The sequence below is a fragment of the Parasteatoda tepidariorum genome, chromosome 2 (assembly GCF_982258835.1).
Source record: "Parasteatoda tepidariorum strain Cologne lab strain chromosome 2, Ptep-v5.0, whole genome shotgun sequence".
Lineage (NCBI taxonomy): Eukaryota > Metazoa > Arthropoda > Arachnida > Araneae > Theridiidae > Parasteatoda > Parasteatoda tepidariorum.
Genome location: NC_141756.1, coordinates 46,215,024 through 46,232,261, shown reverse-complemented (window position 1 = coordinate 46,232,261; position 17,238 = coordinate 46,215,024). Strand labels below are relative to the sequence as shown.

The 17,238-nt window shown below is 28.1% G+C and overlaps 1 protein-coding gene across 3 annotated transcripts in view; it reads right to left on the bottom strand.

Moving 5' to 3' along the window:
- Positions 1 to 7,554: 7,554 nt before the first annotated feature.
- Positions 7,555 to 17,238, bottom strand: part of LOC107452558 (uncharacterized) — a 57,682-nt gene continuing 47,998 nt past the window's right edge. For 2 of the 3 annotated variants that reach the window (XM_016069050.5, XM_043046740.3), the window contains exons 15-16: positions 10,536 to 10,619; positions 7,555 to 8,114 (exon numbers count right to left, since the gene is read on the bottom strand). In XM_016069050.5, the coding sequence (XP_015924536.3) occupies positions 8,001 to 8,114; positions 10,536 to 10,619 (198 nt within the window). In that variant the 3' untranslated portion in view covers positions 7,555 to 8,000. Of the gene's footprint in view, positions 8,115 to 10,535; positions 10,620 to 11,349; positions 12,238 to 17,238 lie in introns of those variants that run through there. The other variant, XR_015431362.1, reaches the window with a different exon arrangement.

The following is a 17,238-nucleotide window of genomic DNA, read 5'->3' as shown; positions in this document are numbered from 1 at the left end:
TTATTTTTTTAAAAACACATATTTATAAATTGGGACGCCATTTAGTGAAAACTTTCGAGTCTGCAGGATCCTAAGAATTTAGAAGGAAAATTTCGAAATCTCGAGCCTTGCAAAAATATTATGCCATTGCTGTGGATATAAACAAATAGCCTACAACAAACTACTTCAGGGGTGATTGTGAGCCCAAGTCAAAATTCCGGAAAATTTCTTAAGTAAAAAAAAAAAAGTTTAAATCGAATAATTAGAAAAAAATTTAAACAAGGTTTTTTCCTTTTTCTCAATATTTCTTAGTTTACTTAAAATATATTTAAAATTTTTTACATACCTATGAAAGACCTGGAGAAGTAATTGAAATTTACAAATACGTCTTTTTTTCTTGAGTTTATGATTATAACTATTTACTGATAAAAAATGAATATTAATTTTGAATATAAGCTTATAAAGTATCCTGCTCTCCCTTAAAAAAAAATAAAATAAACTGTGTTTTAAAGTTCCGCCTTTGAAAATTTGATTTCCAGAAACTTTTGTGATCAATGATTTTTTGAAATGTTTGAACCTTCGATCTCCGGAAACTTCCGGATCACGGTTAGTTAAAAACCCGGAAATCCGGATTTTTTTCTGGAGCACAATCAGCCCTGCTACTTACTATTTTTCTGAAATAAAATTGAATCGAACGCATTTTTTAATACGAAATTTATAGATCACGGAAATTTGAATTAAGCATTTATCATCTGATGGAAGGACACACGCATTCTATTTGCATAGAGGTACCCTTGGATTTCTAAATTTAATTAAAAAGTCTGATAGTTTTAAAATAAAACAAATAAGACTCACGAATCTTGAATTGATTGACGAGTTATCACCATACGCTTTTCAACCACATTTGTCCGATTTTCAACGTAAATGTAAGCAGTTTTACAGAGATTGTTACAGATTTCTACAAGTTTTCTTTAAATCTATTATATTTAGTTAGAAATTATTAAGCAGGTGAATTTCAAACCACGATTTCTTTTAAACTTTTTCACCTTTGGATTTCTAAGTAATTTTAAAAATTCCGATACTTTTAAAACAAAACTATTGTGACTCACGAATCTTGAACTGCGTGAAGAGTTATCTCTTTTTGACCACGTTCATTCAATTTTCAAAGATTTCATCATAAAGTTAAGTGGTTTCTTAGGAATGGAAGGATTTCTAAATAATTTAAAATATTCCTATATCAGGATTGCCACAGTAAAAAAATGAACCAAAATAGTTGCTTTTAGTAGCCTCAAGCATGAAAATAGTTGCCTAAAACAATGAAAATATTTGCCTGAACAGGAACAAAAATCTATCAAAAATAGTAGCCAAATAACTAAAATTATAGCTTAATTGAAAAATACTATGACTAGGACTGGGTGATGTCAGAAATTTTAAATTGTGATATATCGTCAGTTAGACATCGCGTTAAAGTGATGTATCGCGATTTAGCGTATGTTCAAAAATTACATATGGGAAATCTTTCAATCAATCAAAAATTAATAAAAAGGAATAAATCTATTACGAAAGAAAATATTAATTCTAAACATATTCTACTATGACCCCAAGCCTTATTTCATTTTTCTTGAATTGTTTTAAAAATAATAGTACTGTAACAAAATATTTTACATACCTGCAATGAAAATTAAAAGAAAAAAAACGAAAGTGGAAAACAAACCAAAGAAATGTTCACTTTAGAAAAAAAACGCTTCTTTAAAATTATTTGTTGGAAAAAAAACCATGCTTTTGAAGCATCATTAGACCCTTTTTTATTTAATTGTTTAAAATAATAAAAGGTAGTATTAACTAATAGTCAAATTCTGTACTTAAGAAATACTTATTTATTATTATTTTCTTTGAAAATAAAATCGACTAAAGATTTATTTGTTTAAAAATGATACTGACTATCTAACAAATTATAAAATAAACAAATATTGAAAGAAGTTTAATAAAAAAAAAAATTAAGTACTAATGCCAAATTATTAAAAAAGCGACAAAACATTACTAAACTCTTTAATTAATTAAAAAAAAATTATTTGTTTTTTTCTCCTTTTTCTTTTTTAACTAATAGCCAAATTTTTTAAACTTCGTTTTAATTTTCTCAAAAATAAAAGCAAACTAAATAAATGTAAGCTTTGTTGTAATTTTTTTATAGTTAAAAACGATTGGACATTTATTGGTTTAACAATAATTAAATTATTATACTTACCTTCATTTAATAGATTTAAAAAAAACGAACTTTTTATAACAAAGTTAAATACGAAATACTCCTATTAAATTGTAGCGCTTAAAATGAAAAACAATAATGGAAAAAAATCAATGAAAATCTTTTTTTATTTCGTTTCATTGATCTATTGAGTTCAGAACGAAAATTTAAGATAACAGCGATTGTGCAGCAATCGCAAAGTAACCGTAAAAATAATTGACAAGAATCGTTAAACCCAGACAGAAAAAAAAAATTGTATATCTGACGGTAAGTCTGACTGAAAATAATTAACAAAGAACCTGACAATTATTTCTGACAAAATAAAATGAACAACAATTGCAAAATGACTTGAGTCCCATTGAAAATAATCTTCAAAAAACGTAAAATCTAAAAGACAAAAATGGACATAAAGAAACTGTGCATTGCGTTCTACATAACAACGCTGATCACACGAAACTAGGATTCAATTCGCTCTTCGTCATTCAACATCACGAAACTAACATCATCTTTATAGCAATTCGCTATCTACATCTCTGCAGTAAGACGAAATTAAAATCGTCTTCGTCAGTGCGGTAACAGCGCTAGCCTAGTCAAGGATCCTTGCATATTAAATAGTTAAACCGCGATTGTAGCCTTATTCCGGCTGTTTAAATCAAATTTCTGATGCATCGCCTAAAACGAAACTCAACAAAGAAACTACATCGGCCTACCGATATATGCGTTAAATCGATATTTCGCGATACATCGATTTATCGCCCAGTCCTATCTATGCTCCAATTCTAAATGTATACCATTTTATATTTGTACAAAAAAGTTTTTTACAAATATAAAAAGGTATACATCTTAGAAAATAGGTACCTAAATAAGAGTCTAATTACAATAAAATATGAATGTTAATAGAAAGAAAAAAACAATTAAAAATAACAAAACTGCCCTTCGGAGAGAAAAAATAACAAGTATATTTTATTAAATCTAATGGAAATTTAAATTTTTGGCTTTTTGGACATAAATAATTGTATAAAAGTTTGCTTTCTTTTATTAACGTTCTGAAAAGTAACGTTCATTTATGCGAAAAAACTTCGCTAAGAGTAAAAAAGTCTCCTAATAGTCGCCTATTCCTGAAAATAGTTGCTTTTTTAGCCTTTTCAGGCAAAAAAAGTCGCCACAGTCGCCTAAGGCTGAAAATAGTCGCCTGTGGCAACCCTGTATATTTATAGGACGAAACTATTAAGACTCATGAATCATAATGTGGTATCAGAAATTTAACGATAGTGCAAAAATGAGGAAAATAGGATTTTTCCTTAGATGATTGTTGAATATGCAGGCTAGAACAGGGGAGAGATGTATCGTTTTAGTTCATTCTTAAACCAATTTTTAGTAATAATATAAGAAAAAAAAAGTCAAATCATAAATAAAAATATGGTCACAATTCAAAATTTACTGATTGCCAATGGCGACTTTATTTTACAAGCCCAGACCATAACTATTATACATAAGGAATTAATAAATAAGTTTTTATTCAATATTAATAAAAAATAAATAAAACAAAGGCTGATAAGGCGTACAAACTTTATTTACATTTAAAAAATTCTCTTATATTTGTTATACAATAAACTTAAATTAATAACATATATATAGACTCTAACGTGCCTTGCTCTTTATAAAACACATATCTTGTATTAACTTCAAGTTATCATAAAATTACAACATAAAAAGACAAAAATTAAGTGTATACAACAGTTATATATTTTATAAATTCTTATGGCAAATTTATAGTTAGAAATTACATCGTAGTTTCCCATTAATTGACGCAGTAGAACTAGTTTCCAACTTGTTTATCCCTTTGACGCAGAATTTTTATTATATTATATTAATTTAGGTCTAAGTAAGTGAATATTATATTTAACGTTTCAATAATTTATGGTTAGGTAATATAGTACATTAATGCCAGTATTTTTTTCTGTGATAATGGTAAAATCTTCAGGACACGACTCACTTTCAAAAAATATTTTTTCAAATTTGCACTTAGATCTAAAGAAGAAAAAAAACAACAGATATTCATCATTGAAATTCTTATAATTTACAAAATCAATTATTGATAAATTTTTGAATATGACTTTTCGGATTTTACATTTTAATACAATTATAATTCTCATAATTTAAGAGATTTTTTTAAAATTACTATTAGACTATTTTTTATAATTAAAGAATATCTAAATTCATTTTTGCAAGAATTTGTAAGAATATAGCCATAAAATCGTGCAAGAGTGTTTCACTTGTGTCAAAGGATTAAAATCAAGAATATACAGAATACTGGCCGCACAGCAGTTACCAAGGTGAATTAGACTTTTACGTGACATTTTATAGAAAAATTCATCATTTAAATATTTTTTTAAAATCCCAATTTAAGAGTGGAGATAACATGTAAAACAATCTGAGACCCCAATTGTTTATGGGCATTAGCTTATGGATTTCTTCATTAGGATACATACTGCTCTTTTTTAAACTCTAAAAAAGAAAAGAAAAAGGTTTTTAATAGAAAAAAAATGCTATTTGCCTTTTTTTTTTGCGTTATCTGCAACTTAATATGTGAGAATTTCTCTAAAGCTGCACTTAGAGAACAAGAAAAAAGGAATCATCACTGCACAACAATATTGCACCACACTCGGTGTAGATAATAATTTAAGTTTTACGAAATTAAATATAGATCAAAATAGTTGAAAATAGGTTCACATGGTGAACCTATTTTCTCTGAATAAACAAATATTTTCCAATGAATTTGGCTTTTTTACTCTCAAAATAGAGCCACAAGAGAGAGGTCAAAATTCGACCGCCTCAACGTTAAATTTACTTTTAGCATATTTCGGAAAATAAATGTTTTTTTTTTATCAACAAACATAAAAATTTTTCGGTTTAAGATATTTCAATAGAATTTTTTTCATAATTATTCATTGTTGAATTGCAAGAGGTAAAAGATTTCATTATCCTTATAAGCTATTATTTTATGTGACAAAAAGCAAAATTTGCATAAAAAATGCAAATTGCTTTTTACCATTACTAAATTTAAAGTAAAAAAGCAATTATTTTTGCATGGAATTAACACTGAATACACAAGTTTTACAAATATGTAGAAATTGTTTTTAAATTTTACTTTATACTTCTAGAAGCATGGTGAATTACGCAAAAGGTGAAATTGATATAAGGGGTTTTACGCTTTTCGAGTGCTCTCAAAGCTAAATAATTAGTACTGTAATTTAAAAATAGTAGCTATACCCTAATAGTCAGAAATGAAAATCTTCCGAGGAAAAAAAGTATGCTTATTCAAATGGTAACTAATTCCAAAATATAGTAAATTTTTATATAAAAAATTATTAAGTTCTGCTTTTTATGATGCACATTGAATGCTAGGAGTATAAGAGCTCAAAAAATTAAATGAAAGAATATGCCCTGATACAATTTTTTTTGTATACACTTACTTTCTGGCCAAAATGTAAAGAAAAAAAAATAATATTAAATTAATTTAAACCACAACAAACAACACAAAAATCGTCTTTTTGACAAATTTAGTAGCATAGATCAATTTTATATAATTATCATCAAGAGATTTACCCAGAGCCATAGAACTATAAATAGAAGCTCAATATAATTTTACACATGCTTTTTTTAAATCACTAACACAATTAAAAAATACTTTTAGTTTCAAATCTAGAGATTTTTACTAAATTTAAAAACGTTAATATCTTTTTTATAAACAGACAAATTTAGTTCAAATGTAACTGAGAAATGACATTGATTTATGCTAAACAATGATTAATATCCAATATTACAAGAAAATACAATCTAATTTGCAGACAGATGCCAAAATGTAAACAATATAAGCTGTAAATTGCTGACAATAGAAAGCCGAAGAATGAAATTAATACACTCATATAAATATGGGTAAATATAAACTATACAATCATATGTACATTTAATAAATTATTTACATTATTTAAAATTCTTTTTTTGTGCAATCAATATTATGATTAACTAAGAAAAAAGAAATCAACAATTCATTTTTTTTATATATTTTATCAGAAAAAAAAATTATTGTTTTAAAATTTTCCTTAACACATCAAAACAAAAGAACATGTTGAATGGAAATTTCATGTCGACAATATACTTTGAAATTAAAACAATTTAATGGTTTCTGTTGTAATGAAGAAAAAAATTATTCAGAAAACACAAACTAAGCCATTAAACAAACAAATCATTAGAAAATAAAAATTCAATTCCTTTTATGAAATTAATTTCTTTAATAAGTTTTTTTAATAAAGTTGGACCATTAAATCTAAAATATAAGCACATTTAGATTTCAGTATTCCATTTATATATAAAATATATATACAATTCAGTAGAACTGTGAACACCCATATCACTTTTGGAATAGTTATGATCACTTTATAAGATATGAAAAAAAATTAGTGAAAAATTAACATTTCAATTCATGCTTAGGATAATCCAACTAAGTAAATTTCTATACTTATAATTTTATACTAAAGTTTCAATTTTAAAATAGTTTAAAAAATGCACTGTAATAGAATAATTTCCTCAAAAAGATGTTCTTGTTGTCACACAGAAAAATTATTGCATCTCAACAAGCTTATAAGAACTAATTAAACAGCTGATTTTCACTTCTTTTTTCCTCACAGAAAATCTAAATTTTAAGTTCTTATACTCATTTATTTCTTAAAATTTGGGGAAAAAATAGCCTTTAACATGCAATATTCTTAATAATAATTAAAGGCAAAAGTTTATCTGTGAAAATATGCAACCTGAAAAAACTTTTAAAAAATTATTTCCAGGTAAAACTTAAATCTTACATTATGTTTAGTTGATTTCAAATGGGAAAATATCTATCTTAAATCAACGTTGATATTATTGATATTAAGATAAATTAGAGAGAAAAAGTAACATAACAACTATTAGGATATCTATACATGATTGAAAATATTTTCTAAAAAAATACATTCTTATATATAAAATAATTTTTTTTTAAATATATTTTGCAAAATATATTTGATAATAATTGAAGAAGAAATAGTTGAACATGAAATCTCTTTAACTTTGAAATATTTAGTAACAACTTTTATGCCATGATGAAAAAATCGATTTCTGTTTGTATTTTGATCTTAAGGTTGAATTATTACATGCTTAAAAAAAGCACAAACAAGCACATTATTACATGCTTTTAAAAAGCATTATTTTACATGCTTAAAAATTTTTTTATGCATATTTAAGATTTATAATTGTGGTCTTTAAAAAAATGATGTAATATATTTTTTATACATAAATTTTTAGATTGGACAAAATTTATAATTCAAAGATATATTTTAAGAGCTATATTGTGTTAATAAATTTGTTCAACTGTTATTCCAGAATTTAAGAACAATAACAAATTAATTACAATAAAACTTATAGTTCTCACAGATTTATAAAATAATTTGCTATTAATTTCCTTCTAACTATGCAAAATTACAAAGTATTTTACTAACGTAAATGAACTTTATATTTTTTCATAAACAGATTACTTAATATCAAAGAAAATACAGATAGAAAAATCTTTAAAAGTGATCCAAGTGATATAACTATTACAAATATGATTAAAGATAATTGATGATGATCTGGCATATAGTTTTGCATAACAGTTAAGGAGGTACATGATGTGAAAATATACACATAATGAATGATGAATAACAATTTATGAAGTGTACTTTTATCACAAGTATGATGCACTGGTCTATGAAATAGCATCATCAATTTTTAAATCATGCAGACAAGAAAGTCTAGCAACACCTGAAGAGCCACCAGCAACTAACCAAAAGCGTGAACTATGATTTGGATTCCAGGAGATCTAAAATTATAAAGGATAAGTCAAAAAAATTGTAATAGAATCTTACAGGATTAAGAAATGTGTTCTCCCTGCACTTAAATTTTAACAAGGACATCGGAAATATATCCTAAGAGTGGTGATTAAGAAGTACCCTGCATTTCCCACAAACGACCTTTTAAATCAGATATTTTATGGTAGAAAAAAAAATCCGAATTTTATTTAAAAAAAAAAAACTATTTCAGGATTAATAAGAGAAATTATTTTTTAAAACAATTTAGATGACAATTTATGTGACAATGACAATTCTCTCTTTTTTCTGATAAAATTACACCAATAAAATTATGAAAATAAAAATTTAAAAATTTTTGAAACTTATTTAAGTATACACATTTGTCTGTTTTAAGACTTTTGTTTTCACAAAATTATTTTAATTTTCTTTTTCAACATCAGATTGGTTTTCAACAGTTTAAACTGTAAAAAGTTTAAAAAAAAGAAATGTGGAGTTTCCAGCTATTTACTCAAAACTCCAAATCATATAATTTTACTGCTTTACATTTTTAAGAAAGAATGTATGGAAATTTTACAAATATCCAGTACTATTTTCCTAATTCAATAATCCCTTCAGTTTCAGTTTTTGGTAAAAGGTATTTTGTCATTAAATGACCTTTCATCAAAAGTTTAAAAAGTACTAGGTTAAGTTAGATTTAGTTAAGTTGCATTGATCAATTAAGGTTAGGATTTGAAGTCGAATCATAGCTTTAAACTTAAGTTTACTGGTAACTAGAATGGGCTGTTGTGACATCATCTAGTGAAACAAATGCAGAAGGGAGGTTCTGCAAACAGATGCTACCATCTGTCTGTGTGTGTTGAAATCAAATCAGTATAAACACTGGGGGGGGGGGATATATTGCAATTTCAAATAGGAAAACTACAACATGCTGTTCTGATTACAGATGCTACATCTTACTTGGATAAAGTGATAACATTGCTTCGGAAACCTAAGTTACTTTATGAGGTAGTGACTACTCACTAAATTAAATACTATTTAATTTTTCTATGGAGTTTTTATTACTGTATAATAAAATGACAAAAAAAGCAATTAAATAAAATAAGTGCAAGTCTGGAATTAAAATTTGAAAAAAGCTAATTATAGAGAAAAATAGTTAAAAGCTATTTTAGTGAATTAGTTTTGTTTTAAGCTATTTTAAATTTTTTAATTTTAACTTTTTTTTAAGTTGCAGTAATTTAATATATAATTACAAAAAGATAATCTTGAAAAAATTTAAGCGATTCTTATTTTTTTTAGCATAGAAGGATAAGAGAGATAGATAATTTCTTTAGCACTTCGAAATTTAGTGTAAATAACAACATTTCATCTATCTTAAAACTCCTTTACTTTTTAAATAAATAAAAAATTTTATGAGATATATTCAATGAATTTCAGTGACACAAATAAAAAAAAATATTCAAACGATTCACTCTTTATTAGAATAGATAGCAACAGCTGATTCTCTCTTAGCCAAAAGTGCGAGATTTCAGCTTTTAACTAGCAAATTTTGTTTTAAACATATATTTAATTATTTCTCCTGATTGTGCAAAGTATTTCCATAAAAATCTTTTCACAGTGTATCGCAAACTTTATGAGTAAAAAACAGAACAGTTATATGAGAAAATAAAAGGAAAAGCTGAACTGTACAGAAAATTTTCATTTCAGAAACATGCTTGACAATTTACTATAAATGAAATTATAACAAAGATTAAAATTTAAAAAAACTATAATAAAAGAACCATAAATTAAATTTGAAAAATAGTTTTCTTAACATATATTTAGTCATTTCATCTTAAGTCAGATGACATTTTAATTAGTTTTTCTTGCCAATAGCCTATATGAAAGAAATTCTTTTAAAAATTGTATTTAGGATCAATTCAGTTTGATCAAAACTTAATTAAAGAAATAGTTTAGTAATTTTTAAGACCTTATTTGAAAAATTTAATTTCTAAACATTTCTTCAGTTCATCATTTCAAAACATCCAGCAATTATTAAATCGTCAAAAATGAATATATTTTACATAAAACATAGAAAGAGATTAATCCAAATTTTTGAAACAACTTCAATCATAATATAAGATTTGAATTCATTTTCTAAATATAGTAAATAAGAATTTGACCTGAAATTCACCTTCATTGGATTTGTTATTTTGAAAAATGTTTAACACACTAACACATTTTATTACAAATGAAAATAATTCCTATAAGAAATAATAAAGAAATTAAAATTACAAAGAAAAAATATTTTTTTTTTATAATAGATACTTTATTTTGAATTTTATTTATTATTATAAAAACTTTTGTGTTTCAAAATCTGATATAAGTTACTGATACTGATAAACAAATGTTTCCTTATGATGCTAAAAAATAACAATTTTTTTAAAAAAACTTACAGTATTTACAGCCAAATCTTGATAATTAATAAAAGGTTCTGCAGTTTTATCCACTTCTTTTAATGGTGGAATGACAGCTTTCCCCTAATAAGAAATAAAAATTAATTAAACAAAATTTTTCAATTACATCTTAAAATCAAAGCCATTTATGAGTGTAGTGTATTTACCACTACAAAAACATAATTCCAATTCACTAGCATATAAAACATGTCAACTCGATTCTATGGTGGGGTAACTTTTCATAGATGAAGGTTGACATGGTCGATATCTACTTCCCGCAATGAGCTTATTTACAGCAATTTGATATTGCATGAAACCCATATTGAAAACATATATTTAAAAATACTCAAAAATATAAAGCTGAAGAAAAGTTAATGTAATATAACAAATCTGGTAGAAAATACACAATAATAATTGAAAAATATTTATTTACATAAATATTTATTATTTACAATACATTTTTGATAGTGTGATAGATTTTCTGCTATAAACACATAAATTTAAATGTACATTAGTATAAAAAAAACACTTAAGGATCAGATAATAATGAAATTAAAAAAAATCAAATTTACAAAAAAGTAATTAGAAAAAAAAATTTTTTTAGAAATAATTATTTTAATGTCAACAATTTGTATAAATAGACTATTTTATGAATGTCTTGCTTTGAAATTCTATAGCCACTCATTACTTGCCTTCTTTTTTCTCACGGTCCTTTTCAGATAGAAAAAAATTATTCTACTTTCAAAATATTAACCTTTGAATATTTAAATGAATGTGATTTACTTTCTTATTCAGCGATTAAGTTTTTTGAATATTTTTTGTTTTATTTTTTCCCCTGAAAAGAATCTATTTTCAAATTTTAAAATTGTAAGCATTTGAAAAACTTTCGCATAAGCTCAAAAAATTTTTATGCATACTGTGTGATGCTAAGTTAAGATGAATTGACAACACAACACATTTATTAAACATGTCATAAAGAATGATACAATGGAAATGTACTACAACCTGTGTAAATTTTGTATATGAAATCAATGCATATTTCTCAGTTCAAAAGTAACTATTTGTTTCGCAGTCCACAAATAAACATCGTCAATGTTAATTTGTGAGTGTTTAAACGATACTGTGGGGAAAGAGATACACATATAAGCCACAGACACATCATTCTTATTTCTCAACATCCTTCCCACCCAGGTTTTTCTCCAAGGAAATGACAGATGTAGAGGACGTGACAAGATCATGTCCCCACACACCAAATGGACAGTTCTTACTACTCCGGCGTGCTCAGGTATAAGTTTGAGAACAAGAGTTTTCTTTCACATTTGGCAAGGATGAAGCTTTTCCTGGAGAAGCACAACATCTTAAATAGCTTTCTTGTATTTTTAACTTCATGATAGCTTTTCAAATATAACAAATATCATTTGACCATCTACCCCAAAACGAATCTAGTAGAGCTTGTAGATACTTCCAAACTTTAGATAGCAGTACTTGTCACCCCTTTTCTACTGGAATCAATTTCCCCATTTCTACTTCAATTTCTACTGGAAATTTGATAAAATTTTCTTCCTTAATGTGATTGCTCTTTGGTTTTGCACAAACTTCTTTTTACAGTTCCATCCATTTTCTCCCAACAAGCCGCTCGAGGTACTATAAACTACAAATTTATAGGATGATCTGCATAAAAATGATGGAACTAATGTTAGACCTGTGGCGTTGCGGTCTGAAATGCAAAGTCCGAATTACGAATCTCTGACGTTGGACTACGTCGCTCGCAGCCGATAATTGACGTAAACCTCATACCTGAATGGAGATATGCGTGAAGGGCGAAATCAGCAAAATGCGCACAGTATGTTTTGGATATAACTTGGCCGCATCCTCACAGATTGCTCTCTCTCTCCCCGTCGGTTCTAGCTAGCAATCCGGCATGTTCTCGCCGGTTACCTTTTCGCAGTTTATTTCTATGCTGCCTCAATGTTAAAGTGGTTAAGTTTTATAGATGTTAAAATGTTTTAGTTAAATTTACAAGTTTCCTAAATGTTAATAAAGATAGTTATTTATTTAAACTTAGTGTTATTTATGAAGAAACCTATAACACGTTCTCGGAAACATTTTTATGTGGAACGCTTTCCTAGAGTTATATTTCTTTTTAGAGTTTAAGTGGGGGACTCTAACAAAGATACCAAATCAACCCCACAAGTGGTGACCCGGACTTTGAAGTTGTGACACCCTTCTGAATCAAAGAATGTATGTAATTATGGATTACTATTTTTCTTGAACGTGGCTGGCCTACCTGGTACGCAGTGAGTAGTTACTTCTTGGTTAATGTTTCTCTTTTTCAGAGCTGTGCATGTGCCATTTTTATAGGTTTTAATGTTTCTATAGGGGAGAAGGGGGTACAGTGGGTCAGTGAAGATATTTTTGCTTCAGTAATTTATTTTCAGATGAAAAAATTTTGTAAAGTAGACACGAAACAACTCTACTCTGTGGAAAAAGGTAAGCAGCTCAATTTGATTGTGGAGGGAAGAAAGAGCCATTTTATTTTCTGATCCTCTGCAGGAAATTTGAAGTAAGTAAGACTTTTTGTTATTACACTTTAAATTTGTCAATTAAATATGAGTTATGTGGTATGTTTATATAGTCTAACTGATCTCATTTTGTATGATATTTTATTTAAATGAATATTTTAAAGAGCAAGAGTTTGAGGTGAAATATACTAAAATGGTACATGTGGGGCACACTGGGTCACTTGAAATGGGGTACAGTGGGTCGGTGACCCACTGTACCCCCATTTATATATTCATTGTCCTTCTTTTAATCTTTTACACTTTAATGTTTAAATTACCTTAATTTAATTTGTCTACCAGTTTATTAAATAAAAGAGTTTATATATACATTGGTGATACATTTATTAAAATAACTATTAAAATTCATTTTGTTGATGCTAGTCTGTGGAAATGCAAAAACCTATTAGCTATTTTAAGTATAGTCAACTAAATTAGTATAAATATTTACACTTAAGTAAGAAATAAACCAGGGAATTGTTATTTACCCTGTTTCCAGATCACAATGGTAAGAAACAGAGAACGGAAAACCAACATTGGCATGGTAAACTCCGAAACAATGCGTGAAGCAGTAAAAGCTGTTCTAAAAGACAAGATGCCCATACGTGAAGCTGCTCGAGAATACAATGTCTCCAATACAACTTTACAACGGTATGTGCTGAAAAGTAAAGATGTTAACTGGGACAAGGATTCAAATGCAAAGGACATAATATTTAAACCTAATTATGATGTGAGCAAAATTTTTTCTACAAAAGAAGAACAAATGCTTGCTAACTATTTCATCCAGGCTAGTAAATTACATCATGGTCTTCCACCTGAGGAAGCAAAAATTCTTGCCTTTCAATATGCTACCAGCTTAAAGAAAGACATTCCAGAATCTTGGAAAAGAAATCAATGTGCTGGCAGAGACTGGCTGGAAGGGTTTATAAAACGTTCCCAATGTATTTCTTTGCGCAAACCAGAAGCTACATCTTTGGCCAGGTCAATGGGCTTTAATAAACCTGTTGTTATGCAGTTCTATGGCACATTGTGTCACTTATTGGAAAAATACAAGCTCGGACCTGAAAACATATTCAATTTGGACGAAACAGGGGTCACTTCTGTTCAAACTCCTGGCAAAGTACTTGCAAAAAAGGGTAGAAAGCAAGTAGGGCAAGTGACCAGTGCAGAAAGAGGAGAGTTGGTCACTTTATGTTGCGTCATTAATGCATTAGGAAACTCACTACCACCCTTCTTCATATTTCCAAGAGTGAACTTCCGCAATGCTATGTTGCATGGTGCACCCTTAAGATCTGATGGAGCTGCAACAGTATCTGGCTGGATGAACTCAGCTATATTTATATTAGTCATGAAACATTTTATTAAATTTTCGAAGTCGTCTCAACAAAATAAAACACTTATAATCATGGACAACCACTACAGCCATGTAAGTATTGAAGTCATAGATTTGGCAAAAGACAATGGTGTAATTTTGTTGACCCTGCCTCCCCACTGTAGCCACAAGCTACAACCGCTTGACAAAACAGTTTTCGGCCCATTTAAAAAATATTATAATGATGCTTGTCGAGCCTGGTTGTTAAATAATCCCGGAAATCGCATTACTATCCATGAAATTGCAGGTCTTGTTGGGAAGTCATATCCCCTTGCATTCTCTACAAGTAATATCCTGTCTGGTTTTTCATCGACAGGAATTTTTCCTTTTGATAAAAATATCTACAAAGATGAAGATTTTACTGCCTCTAATGTTACAGATGTTCCAATGGAAAATGTCACAGTTGAAGATCAACCTCGTATTTTTCAAGAAGGTACTTCTCTAGCTACATTAGTCCAGCCTAATGTAGAGGCCTCTCTGGAAAATCTTGCAATTCCAGGTCCATCGAGGGCATTTGATAATTTGTTGGATGTAGAACATTCATTGGAAAACATTCCAGCACAAAGTGTGTTACAGGAAAAAGGGAATAAGTCTTCCACAGAATCTTCAGTTCAAGAAAATTTTGCAGGACAAGAAATGACACCAGAGATGGTAAAGCCTTTTCCTAAGGCTGATCCAAAAAAGAAAAAATTGACAAAGCGACAACCTACAAAATCAGAAGTTCTCCCAGATACACCAGTGAAAAACAGAATCGAAAATGCAACAATTGAAAAATTAAAAAAGAGAAAAAGACTTAATGATAAAAAGCGAGGGAGAAATAAGCAAACAAAAATTTACAAGCAATTACAATACAGCTCAACTGAAGAGGAGGAAGAATGGAAAGAATCTTCAAACGAATCTGACTTTGAGGATTTGGAACTTGAAGAAGTAGAGGATTTTAATATTGACATTGGAGATTTCGTGTTAGTAACAGTTCATGGCAAAAAAAAGTACAGTTTTAAACACTATGTTGCTGAAGTTGTAGGCAAGAAAGAACATGAATTTGAAGTTCACTACATGAAAAGAATTCAGCCAGGTTATGCCTTTATCTTTGATGAGGCAGACATTTATACAGCAGACAGTAAAGATATAGTGAGAAAGTTGCCCAAACCAAATGTATTTCAAGGAACTAAGAGAACAATGACAAAACTGACTTTTGCAGTAGATTTCCTGTCATATAATGTTCATTAGTTATTGTAAATTAAGTTTTTGATTTAATGTCTTAAAAATGACTATACAACCAAAAGTTTTGTGAACTAAATAGAACTTAAAATAAAGTAATGTCTAATTAAAACCTTTTTCTTTAATTTTTTATGCAATGTAGTGAATGTGTATATTAGAGCAAGAAAATATACTTTTCATTTATAAGCTTTGATCAACTTTACTGTTTAACTTAATACTAAATATTGTCAGGCAATAAAATAAGTTTAAAAACTCAATATTGAATGAAATAAAATTATTTATTGTATTTTTCGTTAGTTGACCCAGTGTACCCCATTTGTTGACCCACTGTACCCCTTTATGGGGCACAGTGGGTCAACAAGTAGTACTCTAGAAAAATGTCTTTTTTTTGTAAAAAAACATTTTGCTAAATTGTAATAAATTTAATTAGGGTAGCTAATAGATTAGAAAACATAATGCATAAGTTTGATAATCTTTTCTAAGAATATTTTTAGAATTATATTTAAATATCTTAAAATTGACCCACTGTACCCCCTTCTCCCCTACACTAGTGAAATTTAAATTTTAACGTATTGAATTTAATTGAATTCTCATGGACTTGTAAACATTTTGATTTTGAATTCATAAAGTACAATGTAAAATTGAATTAATGCTTTCGTAAACTATTCATATTTTTTCTTGAATAATGTACTAGTTTTTAATACATTTTCAAAGGCATTTAAATTGTTAACTTGATAGTATAATGGCTGAAAACGAAATAGCCAGAGTTGCATTTCGAGCTCCACCCGTTTGGAAAACCGAAATAGATTTATGGTTTCTTCAAGTAGAATCAAATTTTGTGATGTCGGGAATTGAAAAAGAATTAACAAAATTCCACTGCGTCGTTGCAGCGTTAGATATGGAAGTTCTTTCCTACGTTAAAGATATCGTTGAGGTTCCACCTACAGATAATCCATACACGGTTCTTAAGGAACGTATTATAAAACGTTTTACACAATCCGAAAGTTCGCGATTGAGGACTTTGTTACAGGAATTGTATTTAGGTGATAAAAAACCAACACAACTATTACATGAAATGAGATCGTTAGCTGGTAGTCAAATATCTGACGATGTTTTAAAAACATTGTTTATTCAGCGACTCCCTATTAATATTCAGCTAATATTATCAATTAGTAAAGACAAACTTGATGATTTGGCTCAAATCGCGGATAAAATAAACGAAGTTTCTTGTTTCGGTACTTCAAGTACAGAACATAATATTTCTTCCGTGGATTTAAAAGAGTTACAATCTCAAATTTCTGAACTTTCCGAGAAAGTAGAAAAATTGACTTTTCGACAAAAAAGTTACAATGGAAGTAAATTTCGTCAACGGTCTGGTTCAAGGCCTCGTTCGAATTCGAATAATGTCAATAAAACTTCGGAAAAACAGTATTGTTGGTACCATTTTAAATTTGGTAAAAATGCTAAAAAATGTGTCGGTAAATGTTCATACTCGGAAAACTGAATTCCGCTGCTGTTTCGGTGACGACAGATAGTGGGTTAAAGTTCAGTC